Here is a 19,766-nt window from a genome sequence, read left to right on the forward strand (position 1 = left end):
ACCATATTTTACATGAAATTAATTTTCAGTCTTTCAAATGTGGACTGTTGTCAGCTGTATTTTGTTCTCTTCACAACTTTCAGCCTCCACATTTTGAATCTGTGAAGAATTTCTAGATATATGAATAAGCTACATTTTTCTGTCTGTGTCGCCTGATTATGTTTTGGACTGTTTTATTTATTTATTTTTATTTATTTATTAGATTTGTATTGCGCCCCTCTCCGAAGACTCGGGGCGGCTGACAACAGCAATAAAAACAATATAGCAGTGGAACAAATCTAATATTAAAAACATATAAAACCCTATCATTATTTAAAAAACCAAACAGCACATTCATACCAAATATAAAACAAAGTATAAAAAAGCCTGGGGGAAAGATGTCTCAATTCCCCCATGCCTGGCGGTATAAGTGAGTCTTGAGTAGTTTACGAAAGACAGGAAGGGTGGGGCAGTTCTAATCTCCGGGGGGAGTTGGTTTCAGAGGGCCGGGGCCGCCACAGAAAAGGCTCTTCCCCTGGGGCCCGCCAAACGACATTGTTTAGTCGACGGGACCCGGAGAAGGCCAACTTTGTGGGACCTTATTGGTCGCTGGGATTCGTGCAGTAGCAGGCGGTTCCGGAGGTACTCTGGTCCAATGCCATGTAGGGCTTTAAAGGTCATGACCAACACTTTTTAGCAGAATAATATACAGAATTCTACAAGGACGCATATTGGTCCTGGATTAACAACTAAGTAATATAAGTGTGTGCTCAGGGGCACCAAAGGAAGGGAGGAACCACATATTTTCCCCCACCTATCAAGACCTGAAACTCTTTCCCAGTCACACTAAACTTTAGTCAAATATTTTGTAATTGTCCTTATCTGCCATATTTGACTTTACTCTGCATTGTTACAAAACTTTTTTTTTGCATGGCCTTTTGTTTAAAAAAAATTATTTTTTTTCTTTGTTTCATATTAGATTGTCTAGCTTCCATTAAACTATGGGAATAAGGGACTGATAAACTTAGCTACATGCTGAAATGCTATACAATCAAGAGATGACAGTGTATAACGTACTTTATTATTTCTGTCATTTTTTTAATTAGCAGGAAGATGATACACATTATGTAATTCACTGGAGTTGGGGAGGACAATACCAGGAAGGCACTCTACTCAAAGAAAGAGGGTGGCAACAGTAACTACCAAGCTGCTACTCCAAGCTAGGAGTTAGAATGTACAGTATATTCCAAAGATCTTTGGGAAAGGTGCTTTGAGACCTGAAATCTTTTACCGCATACACTATGCCCATTTTATCACCTGTAATAAAATTAATAAAGTTACAAACAAATCTTTTTAATCTTTATTAAACTTTTTCTTAAAAAACCATTAGTTTTGGTATAATTTATGAACATTTCTGCTTATCTATTATTGTAACAAAAGTTGTGCAAAAATTTTATATGAAAAATACAAGGTAATGGATTATATTTGGTGTTTTGGAGATGTTGCATGTTGGGAAATGAAACTATTCTCACTTCACATAATCATATATACTGTACTAGGTGTTTGGGCAAGTCTTCCTTCTTTTTCATAGGTGCCTAAAGAAAACCTTGAATTGGCTGGATTCTCTATAGCTCATTATTCTCTTCTATTTATTGACCTTGTCCCTGGTACATAAATAATAATTTATCAGGTAGCTTCAGAAGATTGAGGTGCTTTTTAAAATTTGCCACAAATGCATTCAGTAGAAAATATTCACGTAGCAATATATTGTATAGATATATACAATGTTAAGAGTGAATGTATCCATGAAATTTTGTCTGAGCAGTAGACAATTCATTTTCATATTTATAAAGTAGATTTTAAAACATATAAAACAATTTAGAAATTATCCCATAATTTTAATGAGAGATATCACTGTGTAGAATATTACATTTCACTAAAGGTCAAGCTTTGAAATGCTAATATTAAATGTTACCATAGCAAATGTTTAATGAACAAAGTTACTATTTGGATCACATGTTGTCTTGTAATAATTATTCCTTCTTACTGGACCATATGGAGTGATTATAAACTTCACACTTTGATGCACATCTGTCTACTTGGTGATAAGTCCATGCGGGAATATCATAATTTGTAAAAAAAAAAAAAACCTACATACATTCAGTTGCAAATCTTTATGAATCTTAATATTGTTCCTTTGCAAACTACATACACAGAGTCTGATATAATTAAGAGATTTTTATATTACATGAAAAGTTGGTAACATTTTTCAATAGCAATCAAGAATTTACTACAGAAAATCTTTGATTCAGCTTTCTCCAAATTACTGAACTCATTAGACATATTTATCTCTCTTTCATCAGCTAATGGACAGTGTGATTTGAAATATTTAAAGAAAATATATAGAAAAATCAATGAAATTCTAATATGGTCTTTGATCATGATGATATAACTAGAATATTTTGAAGCTGACTTGTAGATCTGAAGGTCAGCGGTTCAAATCTCATCACTGGCTCAAGGTTGACTCAGCCTTCCATCCTTCCGAGGTGGGTAAAATGAGGACCCGGATTGTGGGGGCAATAACCTTGCTCTGTTAAAAAAGTGCTATTGCTAACATGTTGTAAGCCGCCCTGAGTCTAAGGAGAAGGGCGGCATAAAAAACGAATAAATAAATAAATTTATTTATTTATTTATTTATTTATTTATTTATTTATTTATTTATTTATTTATTGTATTATGTGCTGCTCAATCCAAAATGAACAGTAGGAATAAATATAAAAACAATAAAAACAGTTAAAATCTAATAATAAAAATCAGCAATACAATAAAACAGTAATGACATAAAAAACATACATACTTGTTATCAACCTAATTCCAGGCCTGCTGGAAAAGACAGGTCTTAACAGCTTTCCGGAAGACCAGTAGGGTGGAGATGATGTGGATGTCTGGGGGCAGCTGGTTCCAAGGTCGGAGCTGCTATAGAAAAGGCTCTTCCCTGAGGTCCCACCAACCAACATTGTTTGGTGGATGAGACCTGGAGAAGGCCAACTTAATTCAGTTATATTAAATATTGGAACTATGAGGAATACAGATGCCCACTATTGTAATAGAGCAGGAGAGCTAATCCATTCTACACAGGTAGTTCTCAATTTACAGCCATTCATATAGTGACTGAAATTACAACAGTGCTGAAAAAAATGATTTATGAACATTTTTCATGATTATTGCAGCATCCTTTAGGTGGTGTAACCAAAATTCAGATGTTTGGTAACTGGCATATATTTATGATGGTTGCAATATCCCAGGATCATGTGATCACCTTTTTTGACCTTCTTACAGGCAAAAGGAATAGGAAAGCTAGATATATTTAACAGCCATGTTACTAACTTAAAACTACACTGATACACGTAACAGCTGTAGAAGAAAGGCCTAAAGTGGGGCAAAAAAATCATTTAGCAACTATCTTGCTTTGCAACAGACATTTTGGGCTCAATTGTGGTGTCGAGAACTTCCTATAATCAAATGCAAAAATAAATGAAAATCAGTTTATAACTGTTAAATTCCTTTTATTGTGTTTTATCAATCAATATAGATAATCTATAAATAACTTTTTGTATTTCTTGCCATGTATTTGAGAGTCGGGATGGTCTGCAGAGTAATCTGTCTGCCAGCAGTTGCTAGTAGTTCATTTAGTTCATGCTGTCCCTCTATCCAGGGTGCACCACGAGGAGGCAAACTAGATTTACACCCCATACATGTTAATATATTTTTGCTAGTCCATGTACAATGTGCTATATATGCTAAAGAAATAAATACATTTGTATTTGTTGCTACTTGAAAATTCAACCCCCCTGGCTTGCTAATTTTAATGTTTGAACAGCCACATTCTCAAACATCCTGATTCATACTAACAAAGCATTATTTAACATACTCTAAGACAGAGGTTTTCAAACTTGGCAACTTTAAGATTTGTGGACTTCAACTCCCAGAATTCTCCAGCCAGCATAGTTTGGGGAATCCTGCTCTAAGATAACCGACTTATTGTTTGCTTATACATTACTCACAAAGTCTTATTTAATAATGAGATTATTTTCTGCTATGATTTTCTGGAAAATAGTCCAGACTCATGCTAAAAATGTGTTTAACATTTCCAACTGCCCCAAAGAAAGGTAAATTGTGGTCTTGAAAAAGAGAATAACTTGTGAGCTGGCATTAAGTGTTTGATTAAATATAAAGCTAGATACAGCTTGACTGTGACATACAATAGCATGTATGAATAATCTCTTTTGAATAAGAGCAGAGATATCTGTCTGAGTTCTTCCACATTTTTTCTATACAATTTTTTGGGGGGGACCAATAGTTATTTAGTGATTCAGGAGAGGCACTTTATGTATGTTCTCTCATACTGAAAAATGAAAAATTCTTTTTGAAAGAATTTACATAGATCAGTCCTGTTTATGTGAGCAATATTTTAGCTTATTTATATTTAGCTTTAGTTTTTAGCTCTCTGTTTTATTCCCCTAGAACCACATCTTAACAGCAACACATACCCAGGAGGCTTGATTAAAGCAAATTCCTCTGAGGAGAAGGTTACATTTCACAAAATATTCAGGAAGTTCAAGGTACTTTCCAGTAACTATTTGTCTCTATGCAAATCTGCCCCTTATATATTTGAATCCCAACATTTTGAGAGGATTCATAGTTTTTGAATCTTGATACATGTTTCATCACCTACCAGTCCCCATAGCCCAGGTCATAGTAATTCCCTCTGTATACATTACATCTTTCCAGATAGTTCAAGTTGTGATACCTTGAAAGACCTCACTAATGTGTTAAGTCTGTGGAAGGACAATGAGGAAAGATAACTGATAATGTGGTATGTAGGCCTTCCTGCAGCTTCTCCCTTTTCCTGAATTCTACTGTGGAGATTTGAGCCAGCAAGGTTCTTATTATTTGTAGTAACTCTCCTAAATCAGTAATGCTCTGCATTATCTATAAAAGCAGTGTGATCTATTGTTTTTGAAGCATTTATAAGGAGTTGGATGTCACATACTCCAGCCATTGATCTTTGGAACATAACTTTAATTTCTTTTCCAAATGTTAAAATATAGTTTTTCACATCTCTATTTTGTTAACTTGAGGTAAGGACATACATAAGGCATGCCTAATTCTAATTTCCTCTACTATTTTCTGCCAGTAAATCAACTTTGAAATTATTCTAAATCTGGAAATATTTTTAAATGGAATTTTTCTTATACTATCAGAAAAACTGTGTGGTGGGAAACTTTTTTCCCCCTGCAGTACTCATACAGACAGACTGTCTTATTAAGGTGACCTTTGGAAGACTTAGTTATATGTGATAAACATACATAAGCACACAGAATCCTATCACTATATTAATGAAGGGGAGTTAACACTCTAATTAAAGTTGTTGGGTAGAAGGCCAGAGGATAACTCTGCTAGTCAAGCTAGAAAAATCAAAAACAAGTAGAGGAGTTGCAGGTGTGAGCTGCATATGTGTGTTGCATATTTTACCTAAGATATGTTCTCTTGGGGTCTTGGTTCAAGAGATCCTGTGGAACTAATAATGGAATGGTTAGATTGGGTGGGGGATTGGGAGTGAGAAAATACCAAACTGATAGAACAACAATAAAAATGATAGGTAGTTGTTTGTATTTAAGACATGTATAAGAACAATCATCTGTAGTACCTAGAGAAAAGTGATCTGAATCTAATTCCAGTGCCTTGGGAAACTTGATTTCTTTGCCAGTGATACTAATGAACTCAGCCTGAATTACTATAGCTGATCCTCTTCCACCACTTAATAGTTTAAGTACAAATGCATTTCAACTAGAATTTCATGTTGATGCTAAGAAGTCATCAATAGCCTATGTATACCACAGTAGTTTTGGATTTTAAACGTTGTTTGTTTGTTTGTTTGTTGTTTTATTTGTCAAACATGTACAAGATAACAGGTATAGTATAAACGTAATATGAACATAGTAAATGGGTACAGAAAAATTGAGACAGTAGAACAGGGACAGTAGGCAAACTGGTGCACTTATGCACACCCATTAGTTTCATAATTAGTTTCATAATTTCACTGGAATGAATCATTGATTGCAATCCTAATCTCTAGTCCCATTGAATACAGTTAATGAATACTCAGAGGATTGAAGTGGTACAGTTGGGAAACCAATGCATTCTCCTTAATTCTTTCTTCTTTCTTCCCTTTACTCTAAGAGTTAGTTGTCTGCTCAAGTAACCATGCCAGTTGCTTAAAGTGAAAGTAGCATGTATGAAATCTCAACTTCCAAGTTGCTGAATTTTCATCCTATAACCCTCCAGGCTGATGTGACTTCTGTCCTGCAGAAACCTAGAGATCATCAAGTTGGGAAAAGCTGATATAATGTTCTGAGGCAGTCTTCACTTAATAATCACAATTCCATCATTAAGCAGTGGTTAAGTGAAAAATCGCATGACCCCCAACACACACATTTAATGATATCTGTTCCACTGCAGTTGTTAAGCACACTATCTGTGGTTGTTAAGTGCAACATCACATGACTGCAATTTGTGACTTACTGTCTGTTTTCCCACTGACTTTGCTTGTTGGAAGCTGACTGTGAAGGTTGAAAATAGTGATCACATGACCACAGTTTCTATCATTGTAAATGTGGGCTAGATGCAAAATGCCTAAATTTCAGGTATTTCAATCATGTAGCTATGGGGATGTTACCATGGCTCCAGTTTTGACACCCAGTCATAAATCTACTTGTGTTGTATGTTGTGTGTTTGAATGGTCATTAAACAAGGCATTTGGAAAGCCGGGCTACCTATAGATCTATTTTTTGCCTTAGGGCAGTGTTTCCCAAACTTTTGACATATGTGTACTCCTTCTATAATTTTCGTAATGCTTAGTACCCCTCGTCAAAAAAAAAGGATGTATTTTAATAACAATCAAAATATTTTTCTTTTTTTCTTTTTTTGGTACATACACAAAATAATAATAAATGAAAAATTAAATTATTCATAATAAAATATAAATAAAAGTTATATTATAAATAACATTTATTTGGATCAACGAGAAGGATGAAATTGTTTGTGCTGAGATGACAGATCATCATAATTTGGTTCCCTGGTTGTTAATTTTAATTTGACATGCGGTTCCACGTCCAATAGTCTGTTCCTTTTTTTCAACTTAATGTCTACAAATGCTGAAAAAGCAACTTCACATAAATATGAAGTTGGAAAAGGCAAGATGAATTTCAGAACTTTTTCTGAACGCTTACCCCACACTTTGGGAAATGCTGCCTTAGGGGAACGGTAACATAATTATTACTGTTATGGCGAACCTATGGCATGCGTGCCAGAGGTGGCACAGTACCCTCTCTGTGAGCACATGAGCCGTTACCCCAACTCAGCTCTGCCACAATGATCTCAGCTCTGCCACAGTGATTAGCCATCACTGATCTATTATTAATGGATATTACCTTCAGTCTGTTGTCGTGAAAGGATTACTCTCTATTGGCCTTGTAGTTTTCTGTCCTTGCTCCTCACCAGAGGGAAGAAAGACTGGTTTCAATAGTTAACTCAGGCATCTACTTGTTCCAGCAGAGCTCTAGAGAAAATCTGAGTTTATTCTGAAAGTCTGAAGTTTGGTGGTTCAACCAAAGAGCCTCAATATGTATTTGGAATGAGCAGTTTGCAGAGCTCTTGGAGTGGATCATATCTGTGTGGATTTTCTGTGTTCGTAGATTCCAGAAAGCTCCTGATTTATGGAGGAATAAAAGCTGCCTTGCGCTATCATGTGTGAGTAGGTGGCAATATAAATTTTGTAAAATAAATAAATTAGACGAGAGACATCTATACCTGGAGAAAGACAAAGGGTGGGACCAACTAAGCAAAGATACAGTCCTTTCTTAAGGACTACCATATGGCAATAAATCAGTAAACTGATTATTTTTCTTCTGTTATCTCATATGCAGATAGCTGGCTGTTGGTCTTTGTTTGGAGTGATTCTGTGCTCCTTAAATAGGGAGTACCTGGAGAAGCTCTGGCAGCATTGCATGAAAAGTTTGAAAGGCATCTATCAGATGTACGTAGTTATTAGGATTTAATTGGGACTGGATTCTGCTGTTATAAAGAGCCAAAGAGATGATCTTAGAGAAAATATGTAGAAATAATAACATAAAAGAGAGGAAAAGAAAAAACGTAGCTTTTTGGAATTTTGTACCTATAGCCTACATTAATAAAGTATCATTCCAATCAATTGAATTTATTTTCTGACCTGGCCTGCTTTAAAGAGTAGACAACTGTGTATGCTCTATGGTGAAGATTAAGGAATAATGTTGCTTGGTTGTCTGGAGGCATTTAAGCTGTTAGTCCTGAGGAAATGGACAGGGTTGTTCAGGCTATGAATTATGCTTTGCAATAATGGCAAATATCTCTAGCACTGCTGTAGGTTTGTTCTCCCGGCTTGTAGGTTGGTTTCCAAACATTTCATTACAAGGGTAGATAACATCTTCAGGAGAGTTTAGAAGATGTCAGTGTTCTTCTGTTTATAAGGACTTCAGGTGTGGGTGTGTCCAATGGTGTGTCCAGCTGACCCTTGTGATGGGTCAGCTATGAGTCTTGTGATGGGTCTTGTGATAAGGATTTTATACCAGGTTAGGGTCATTAGGATGCGAATTGCTAGTGGGGGGCGCCCAATGATCCTGAGCTGATGTAATCTCCTTTTCACAAGACCCTTCATGACTCACTGATATTATCTAGTCCAGTGATGGTGAACCTTTTTTCCCTCGGGTGCCAAAAGAGTGCGCGCTATTGCGCATGCATGAGTGTCCACAATCCTAATTCAATGCCTGGAGAGGGCGAAAACACCTCCCCCCACCCCCTGGAGGCCCTCTGGAGGCCGGAAACTATCTGTTTCTCAACTTCTGGTGGGCCCAGTAGGCTCATGTTTCGCCCTCCCCAGGCTCCAAGGGTTTCCCTAGAGGTGGGGGAGGATAAAAACGCCCTCGCCCACCTCCCCCGGAGGCTCTCTTGAAGCCAAAAACACCCTCCCAGAGCCTCTGTGCAAGCCAAAAATCAGCTGGCCGGCACACATATGCACATTGGAGCTGAGTTAGGGCAACGGCTTGTGTGCCAATAGATATGACTCCTCATGTCACCTGTGGCACCCATGTCATAGGTTCGACATCACTGACCTAGTCATGTTTGGAAACCTTCCCACAAGCTGGGAAAACAAAACCTTCACCATTATGAATTATACTTTCTATATTTTAGATCCGTGTTTTACCATGTCAGGCCCTCCCAAAATCCAATGTGGTTAGACCCATGCAGCAGTAAGTGCTTCTCTGGGGAAAGGGTGGTTCAATTTGCTTTGAAAGAAGAACTGGACTTAATTCTCCTTAAGACATATTTAACAGATGCTAACACCTGGAAAAATTTCATCAGGTCTCCAACCCTCTCTTTCCTTTTTGGGAAAAGTCGTGGAGTGGGTGGGAGGCTTACACCTTCAAAGGTCCTGGAGAAAGAGGATTAACTAGACCTTTTTCACTCAGTTTCATTCTGGGTGATAATACCAAAAGTACATTGATTGTGCTTGTGGATTTAACTCTGACAGGCACAAAACCAAGGTAATGCTTCTGTTCTGGAATTGCTAAATCTGTCAAATATGTTTGATACTATCAGTCATGGCATTCTTTTGGACCAGTTCAGGCCCTTGAATGTGTAAGGGAGTATTTTTGGGTGGTTCTCCTCATTTCTCCAGATCTGGTTCCAGTCACAATTAGTATCCTGATTCTCTCCCTGTTTTATTTAACATCTACATAGAACCATTGAGCGAGGCAATCTATTGAAATGGAGTTACATATGATCAGATGATATTCAACTGTAAATTTCTGTCCCAGTTCCATCAAGAATTCTTTCCCAGTTCTAAGAGGTTCTAGAGGTCTGGGTGGAGAAAAACAGGCATTGACTCAACAATACAATAACAAGATGAGATAACATGGTTTTAAAACTTTCCAGATACGTGGATATTTCATTTTTGACCCAGAGTGGAACTTTATTCCCTCACATGGTCACTGCACAATTTGGAGCTCTTGTGAATTTACAACGTCTATTCAGGGTACAATTGGCAGTCATGTCTGGTAGGGTTTAACATATCTTCATCCTGTACTCCAATTGTACTTCCTAGAATGGAAAGTTCTATTCCCAATTACTCATTCCTTAGCCACTTCCTACTTGGGTTCCCAATAAGCTGCCCATGAAGAGCATTCAAAAGCTCTTACTGGTTCATAATAATATGGCAATTTGAGGGAATCCATGATATGCCCATGTGATACCTCTGCTTCATGGACTATACTGGCTCCAGTAGGTTTATGGATACGATTCAAGGTACTAGTGGTTACTATAAAACTCCACAAAGCCAGATTATTTATGGAATCGCCATTCACCAATTATACATTTCCCACCAGATTTGACAAGGTGGATGTAGAAGGTCCCATCTCTGAAAAAAATACCACCTAATGGGATCCACAAAGGTGTACCATCTGCTATATGGACCAGCATTCTTCAAGATGCAAACTTAGCATTCTCAAAGGCTATGAAGACAATGAATTTTTTCAATCATTGAAGCCATTTAGTTCAATGGTCTCCAACCTTGTCAATTTTATATCTTGTGGACTTCAGTTCCCAGAGTTCTGGGAGTAGAAGTCCATAAATCTTAAACTTGACAAGATTAGAGACCCCTAATCTAGTTAGTAGAACCCAACATATATGGCTTGATTTGAATTAAAGTTTCCAGGAACTTTGACTATGTTGTAATATTGTTTTATTATTTTTGGATTTTTTGCATGCAACCCAGAGTCACAAGATTTTGATGAGACGCTATATAAATTCAATATATAAATAACTTCTTCATTTTAAACAAATTTCTATAGCTGTTTTCAGTTTTTTCAGATCTTGTAATATATTTGTGTTTCTTTACAATATATTAAGACTAGGCACTGCTTACATCTGAATTTCCTTTGTCTGCAAAAATGTTATTCTAGGTAGAAAAATAAATACTTATGTAGGTCGAGGCATATTCGGGTCTTTTCCCATATAAGGTTGTTAGACTCCTGGTGACGTTCCGACGAGGTCCCACTCGTCATCTTCAGGCTGTTGTCTTCAGCTTTGTGCTCTGGCGAAGTTCAAACAAAGTTCGCCCGAGCATAAAGCCGAAGACAACAGCCTGAAGATGACGAGTGGGACCTTGTCGAAACGTCACCAGGAGTCTATCAACTTTACACAGGAAAAGACCCGAATATGCCTAGACCTACATACCTATACTCGTCAAAATCCACAAAAACATAAATATTTATGTTTAAATATTTGCATCCTACTTCAAAACTATCTTCAAATTCCAAATTAATGTTGCATTTTTAAATTTGTTTTTGAATTGGGTTATGTTTCATTTCCAGATAGTTTTGTTTTGGAGGACTTTTTTTATTTTGAAAACATGGCTTTTTACTGTCATTGGTCTTCAGATGTATAATCCTACACATGTTTGCAGGAAGGTTTTGTTGAAATCAATTTGCTTTCTCTGAGATGTGCATAATCATGCATTCTTCAAGAAGTGCTAAGCCTTAGAATCCAGTTTTGATTATGTTTAGTTTACCCATAACAGTCTTTTACAAAACATTAGGGGTTGTTTAATCTTAAATCTATATAATCACGAGAAAGAAGTAATCACAACTATTTGCACTGTTTTTGTTTTGTTTTTCAAGCACTTTTGTGCAATGGAAAGTTTCACAAGCATTTGCAGGAGATTTTTGTTCCCTTGGTCATCCGCTACATTGATCTCATGGAATCATCCATTGCCCAGTCCCTTCACAGAGGTCTTGAACAGGAATCATGGCAGCCTGTCAAGTAAGTGTTTCTAGAAAGCCTACACCAACTGCACCTATAATAACTTTATTCTCAGTTTGGTTTGCTATTCTCCTCAACGTTAGCTTTTATATATTATTTTTATGGTCTCCATGCATTGTTTATTTCTTCACAGGACCATCACCAACAGTCTTCCCAATGTAGCACTTCCAAAAGTTCCAAGTTTGCCTCTTAATCTTCCACAGATACCTAGTTTTTCTACACCAACATGGATGGCTTCTTTATATGACTCCACGTGTGTATTCTTGACTGAACTTTGAGTGTCTGTGTGTGTCTCAGCTCTGCATGGCCTTGCTAGTTCATGTTGTACAGCTGCATTTGGACCGCATGGTGTTTGTGATCATTGGATTGGAAATTAGAGGTTTTTTGGTTGACAGCCAAGCATGGAATGTCATTGGATTGTGCTTTTTGGTGTATAAGATCTCAGTAGGATATTACTTAAAATTAACTAGGCAAAGGTTTGTTGTGATACACTTAGCAGTCATCACCCTTAATTACATAATTGCTCTTATTTAGTTAATAAGCAGTGTGGAAGCACTTTAAATTATTGTACTCAAGTATGTTTTTTTTTTTTTTTTAATGTCAATAGCTCTTTGTGTTTTGGCGTGTTGTTATTAATCCACTGCACGTGCCAAATAATTTCAAAAGCAGCAGCAGTAGCAATTGGTTGTATTATTTTTATAAGACTTTTATAGTCTTCTTTTATTAAGGCACTTCCAGCATTAGTAGAGTTCAATTCCCAACTAATTATACTGCATCCAACTAAGATTCCATCTCTATTTTTTTACAAAGCAGAATCAGATAGGTTTTCTGTATTTTCAAAGAGCAACTTTATAATTACTATATACATTACAATTATGTTATACTGTATTAGGAAAATGCATTGAGTAAACTGAACAAAATTAGCAATATGTGAAGAGAAACTGTTGGTATCACCACAGACTTCCAAACTTGTACTAGTCAAGAGGCATTGTCCAATTTTTATATTTATTTTCTTCACTAATTTTTTGTGAGAGAATATGAAATGGAAAATAAGAGATGACTATAAAAAGGTTTTTTGAAAAGGTCTGAATGTTTACACAGTTGTATGATTCAACCATGGCAATCCCAACCTAAAAACATCTCCTGGGTGCATCCAGAAGCACTGTACTCACTAAGACCTCTCATTTAAATATACTGCATCCACTGATTTTTTAAAGAAAACCAATAATTTATATGTACATATAATTCTTGGTGCCAATATTTTTTCTGACATTTGTTGTTTCACTCCCTGTAATTGGATATTTTATTGTTTATGTAGTCATAACAAAACCGTTCATGTCTAGGAAAGGAAAATTAGAAATTATGCCATTTCCAGTAGTATAAAATATGCAGAATAGAATGGACTCATTAAGAAGTCAAGGTTGCTTAGAACATTATGGTGAAGATCACTGTACTTTACATTTTCTTGTATTATTATATTTAACTCAAAACCAGGCAAAGCAAAGTTTCATTCATAAGATTACCAATTGGATAAATGGATGTTTAAAATAAATAGGTAGATGGGCTCATTTGGATCAGGATCCTTGTATGTGAAGTAGAGGGACTTTAACCCTTTTCATGTTTCAATTCAATTTGATTCAGAAGTGCTTTCATGGTGAAAGCACAATATTTCTCAATGGTCAATCTGGTGAAGTTTAGGAAGTGGCCACACCACTGAATAAATAGCTTCATCCATTCCCATTTTTATTTTCTGAGAATGACTTATGGGATCAATATTATGTTTAGATGAAGATGACATTAGATGTTAACTCTTTCCTTTCCAATATTTCTGTTTCCCATTGAATTATTCTAAATTTAAAAAATGAAATAAAAATTGATCCCACCACCAGACAATCAATCAAAACCCACCACCAATTGGGGGTATTTCTTGTATAAATCATTTAAACCCAAGAGTGAAATATTTCTTTATACATTATAGAGTGATTCCAACTTGTTTCTTACAGCTTGGTCTCGGATCCTACTTGCCATATATCGTCTTACCTTGTCCCATCGCCCCATCAACTGTTGCAAATCAGTTTCATTAATCGAATTCATCCTTTTATCCCTAATCTCGAATTGAATGTGGTCCACCATATACCTATACCAATTTTGCATTGTCCATTTTGTCGCATCTTTCCACCCCAAGACTATTACCGCCTGAGCGCTTTCTATCGCTGCTTGTTTTATTTCTCTGTATTCTCCCATCTCACTACTTTTTACTAATACTGCCATTTCCTTAGTAATCATCCATCTTATATTTAATATCCTATTAATATCCTCTTCCAAAAGTTCTGCACACACACACACACCGACAGTACCTGAAACAGATACATCATTTTGGGAATTATCATCATTTTCAAGGCTCTTATTTTAGAGATACTCCTTAGCTTTTTCTCTTTGCAGCTCTTCATCTGTTTCAACATTTTCCTCCATATTAATCTATAATTCACCTCCTCAATTTTCGCTGGGTTTCTCAATAACCAAATTCCCAAATATTTGATTTATTTTAGTCCTAATTTCAACCCTGATTCTTTCCTAATTTCTATCTGCTCTCTCAGACCTGTATTTAAACACATAATCTCTGATTTTTCCATATTAACTGACAGTCGCGATTCCTGTTTAAACTCTTGTAAAATATTTCTTATACCTTTAATCATCTCCATCGGAGTCTGGGTCAATATAATTGCATCATCTGCAAATAAATTTATTTTCATTTCTAATTCCCCTATTCTATATCCTGCCCAGGTGTTATCTTGTGTTATCTTATTAGCTAAGATCTCTATTGCTATTACAAATAGTTTTGGAGATAAAGGACATCCCTGCTTGGTGCCATTTCATATTTTAATTCTCTGCGTTCTTTGTCCATTCACTCTTATATACGCTTCATTCACTTTATAAATCTCTTTTATAATTTCACAAAATTTATCCCCCATACTTAGTTCCTTACATAATTTATATAAATAGCTATGGGTTAGGTTAGGTTAGGTTTATTGGATTTATATGCCGCCCCTCTCCGCAAACTCGGGGCGGCTCACAACAATAATAAAAAACAGTACAGTACACAATACCAAATCCAATGCCCACCCATCCAGTTCCAATTGAAATTAATAATCTCATAAAAAACAGTATATATAAAAAACAGGCACACAGTCAATCAATCAACAAAACAACATGGGCAAGGGGGAGGTGTTTTAGTTCCCCCATGCCTGACGGCAAAGGTGGGTCTTAAGGAGTTTACGAAAGGCAGGGAGGGTGGGGGCAATCCTAATCTCAGGGGGGAGCTGGTTCCAGAGGGTCGGGGCCCCCACAGAGAAGGCTCTTCCCCTGGGTCCCGCCAGACTACATTGTTTAGTCGACGGGACCCGGAGAAGGCCAACTCTGTGGGACCTAACCGGTCGCTGGGATTCGTGCGGCAGGAGGCGGTCCCAAAGATATTCTGGTCCGGTGCCATGAAGGGCTTTATAGGTCATAACCAACACTTTGAATTGTGACCGGAAACTGATCGGCAGCCAATGCAGACTGCGGAGTGTTGGAGTGATATGGGCATACTTGGAGAAGCCCATAATTGCTCTCGCAGCTGCATTCTGCACGATCTGAAGTTTCCGAACACTTTTCAAAGGTAGCCCCATGTAGAGAGCGTTACAGTAGTCGAGCCTCGAGGTGATGAGGGCATGAGTGACTGTGAGCAATGACTCCCGGTCCAAATAGGGCCGCAACTGGCGCACCAGGCGAACCTGGGCAAACGCCCCCCTCGCCACAGCTGAAAGGTGTTTTTCTAATGTGAGCTGTGGATCGAGGAGGACGCCCAAGTTGCGGACCCTCTCTGAGGGGGTCAATAATTCCCCCCCCCAGGGTAATGGACGGACAGATAGAATTGTCCTTGGGAGGCAAGACCCACAGCCACTCCGTCTTGTCTGGGTTGAGTTTGAGTTTGTTGACACCCATCCAGGCCCCAACAGCCTCCAGGCACCGGCACATCACTTCCACTGCTTCGTTGACTGGACATGGGGTGGAGATGTACAACTGGGTATCATCGGCATATTGATGATACCTCACCCCATGCCCTTGGATGATCTCACCCAGCGGTTTCATGTAGATATTAAATAGCAGGGGGGAGAGGACTGACCCCTGAGGCACCCCACAAGGGAGAAACCTCGGGGTCGACCTCTGACCCCCCACTAACACCGACTGCGACCGACCGGAGAGGTAGGAGGAGAACCACTGAAGAACAGTGCCTCCCACTCCCAACCCCTCCAGCCGGCGCAGAAGGATACCATGGTCGATGGTATCAAAAGCCGCTGAGAGGTCAAGGAGCACCAGGACAGAGGACAAGCCCCTGTCCCGGGCCCGCCAGAGATCATCCATCAACGCGACCAAAGCAGTTTCCGTGCTGTAGCCGGGCCTGAATCCAGACTGCTGAGGACCTAGATAACCTAGGTTAACTTTATCAAAGGCTTTATACACATCTAATTTCAAAAACTCCCAATTTCCTTTTAGTAACGGTAGCATGGTGCATCACAATAAATGTGATGCACCATGCTACCATTACACAAATCCGTATTGAACCTCTCCAATTATTTTTGGTAAAATATTTTCAAATCTATTTGCCAATATCTTCATAAATATTTTATAATCTTGATTTTCCAAGCTGATAGGATGGTAGGACCCAGGCTCTCTTAAGTCTCAACCCATCTTCGGAATAGTAACAATTTCTGAAAGCTTCCATGTCTGCGCGATATCACATTTTAACAATATATTATTGAACAGTTTCCCCAAATGCGGCAGCAGTACATTCATATAAGTTTAATAAAATTCCCCTGTAAACCATCCGGGCCCGGTGCTTTGGCTTGTTTTAACCCTTTAATTACTCTAGCAATTTCATCTTGTGTAATTTCTGCATTCAATATTTGTTTATCTTCTTCACTTACTATTTTCCCAACATTGAGAACTCCTATCTTCGCCTGCTCCTCTTTATACAAATCTTCATAATATTTCCCCATTATCTTCTCTAGCTGCTCATTACCATATCTAACCACTCCACTAGAGTCTCTCAATGATAAAATACATGATTTTTCTTTCCTCTTCTTCAAATATCTGGCCATTTGCTGCTATGAAATTGCGCACAGAGCTGCAGGTGTGCCCGTGTTTCAGCATGCATGGAAACAAAAAATCCTCACTGAAACACGGGCACATGACTCAACTGGGCCGCAGGCCATGAATTTGACACCCCTGCTGTTGAAGTTGTGTATCTTACTTTTAGCATTATTTTGCTGAATTATGAATTTGTGTTCAGAAAGAGATTTTGATTGAATGTTAAAAACCATTGAAATAGTGATAACAGTTTGATAGTGGAATCAGGTACTCAGAAATTAAATGAATAGTATAGGCAGAAGTTGGAGACTTAAGAACTTGATGGCATGATAGTTATGTACAGCTGATTGAAAAATGAACTTATTGAATGCTCATGGTTCATCATTAAATTGGAATGAGTTATATAGTGGGGAGAGGTACAAGGTTCAATCCTAAATCCTTTTATCATATCATTCTATTTTATTCTGCTTTTGATCAAAATGTGTTTCAAATATTATGCCCAGTTTGGGATCTGTTTTTTAAAATCATAAAAATGGCAATAGGTTCAGAGAAAGATGAAGGTGATTAAGGGATTAAAAACTTAGTCCCATGAAGAGAAATTGAATAAATAGGAACTGCTCAGCTTTGAAAAGATGAAGTGGATATAAGAATTAAGAATATGTAACTTCTTCAAAATAAATGTTTCACAGTGCACCTTCTTGGCTGTGCATGCTCATAAATACAGGTGACAAACATCTAGAAAAACTTGAAAAGTACACGGCTGCTTTAATGATTCTAAGATAGGTGTTCATTCTCCAACACATGATGAAATATTGTTTTTCAGAATGATAGTAATTTTATGCAGTAGTTTATGTTTTATATTTTTCCCAAATGAGAATGTTGCAAAAATATTCATAACAGTTTGACAGGGAAACCAGAGAGATGGGGGAAAGGGGCTTCCCTTTCTTTTCCCTTTCTGTTTTAATTTTGGATTTTTCCTAAACTGGGTTTCCTAAATGGTCCCTTATGATTCTGCTATATAATTACAAATATATAAAATCTGGAAATTGTTAATCGTCTCAGTAGAGAGTTATACCTATATTCAATTTCTTTTATCATATACTGTCTGTTTCAAACTTAATCTAATTATTGGTATAAAAACAAAAGAAAAAAAAGGTAAGAGAAGGGGTTGGAAAGGGAAATTTATAAGAAGTGGAATTTGTGAGAGACCAAAAGAGCTTGGATGATTGATGGCTGAACGTTATAAGAATTTTTATTTAGAACTATTGTGCTATGTCTAATCTTGTTAATAATATTAAGTGTGTATAAGTATGTAGGAAGTTGAAAGGAAGGGGAGAGAGGCAGGAGGGAACTTGGTAAGAGGGTGAGAGGGAGAAAGAAGGTAAAAGAGCGGGAGAGAGAGGAGGAGAGTAATATGAAATATAGAAGGAAAACAAACAAGAGATAAAAGTAGAAAAGGTGCAAATTTAGTATATTGGTTTATGACATTTTGAATAAATATATAAATATGTAATGTTTTGATATTATGGTATATGAATGAATGCAAAGTTTGAAAAAAATAAAAAAATAATGTATCCATGGTCTCTTAGATAAGCAGGTTGCCTTGGAAGCCAAATACCACACAGGCACAGAACTGGATTTTAAAATGGGTCACTTTATTGATATAATAAGTAAATTGCTGTAAAAAAGACCTGCAGAGGTCAGAGAAAGGGGGGGGAGAATCCCTGTCAAAACATTTCTAAACAGCTCTCTGCTACACCATTTGGCATATGGGGAAGCTCACCCCAGTTCCCCCTTCAGGGTCCTGACATAGGTGAGCCCCAATGGTACCCACCCTCCATAACTCAGGCCTGACATGCCCGGAACTTCTGGCAAAGGACAGCGAGTCACCTTCCAAATGGCGCCCTAAAGGAGAACGCGCAGCTGTTGTTAACACCCATTTCTGCCCCCAACCTGCCCCTCAGTGACCAAAATAACGCGATAAGTTAAACTTGAAATCCCCCTTACCAGACCCCTCTCTTCCTCTTTTAGTGTGGAGTAGGCAAAAAAAAAAGTCGCAATAAATGTGCTAGTGTTGCAAAAAATTCCCACTCGGCCCCAATTGGCAACCTTAACACACCAATATATATAGGGAGGGCAGGCGGGTGCTTCCCACGGAGATCCAAGAGGAAGATCCTGGGTTGGGGCGCCCTTTAAATGTCCCGCCACCCTGCCCCAGGCCCTAAACAGGCCTGTGCATGCCTGTGCTAGGCCAATCAGCTGTTTGGGGCTGATCTCGCACTTCCGCGCGAGCTCGCCCCCACCACATGACAGAGCTCTTTGTTTCCAGCTCCGTTGGCAAAATGGGCGGGCAGATAAGCCCGATCGCCCTCAAATGTTATACAATGCACATTTCTGAGAGAAATTCTCAATCCCAGTAGCTTATTCCTTGCCAAGCATGGAGGAGTTCAGCTGAAATAAGACTGGATACTCTTTTTAAGTAACATGTCTGCACCCAGACCTGCACACAGCTTTGAACACATTTTTAAGCAATTAATTATAATACTGCTCTTGTGGTGGCATTTCTATTCGCAGAAGTGCTTTTCTTCTGTGCATGGTTAGGAGCAGAAAATGTGTGTTCTTACCTGTCATTACAGACTCAGGAACATAATTACTTTGTTTTCAGTTGTTTTTGCTGGCCACCTCTTTAATGGTACATTTGGGCCATTGTGTATTAAGGTGGAGGAGGTATTAAGAGAGCA

General features: G+C 37.8%; 1 protein-coding gene across 3 annotated transcripts in view; it reads left to right on the top strand.

The window, feature by feature from the left end:
• Positions 1 to 19,766, top strand: part of CADPS2 (calcium dependent secretion activator 2) — a 507,583-nt gene that overhangs the window by 394,776 nt on the left and 93,041 nt on the right. For 2 of the 3 annotated variants that reach the window (XM_070755441.1, XM_070755442.1), the window contains exon 19: positions 11,754 to 11,895. In XM_070755441.1, the coding sequence (XP_070611542.1) occupies positions 11,754 to 11,895 (142 nt within the window). Of the gene's footprint in view, positions 1 to 11,753; positions 11,896 to 12,028; positions 12,149 to 19,766 lie in introns of all 3 variants that reach the window. The other variant, XM_070755440.1, reaches the window with a different exon arrangement.

Source organism: Erythrolamprus reginae, chromosome 6 (assembly GCF_031021105.1).
Source record: "Erythrolamprus reginae isolate rEryReg1 chromosome 6, rEryReg1.hap1, whole genome shotgun sequence".
NCBI lineage: Eukaryota > Metazoa > Chordata > Lepidosauria > Squamata > Dipsadidae > Erythrolamprus > Erythrolamprus reginae.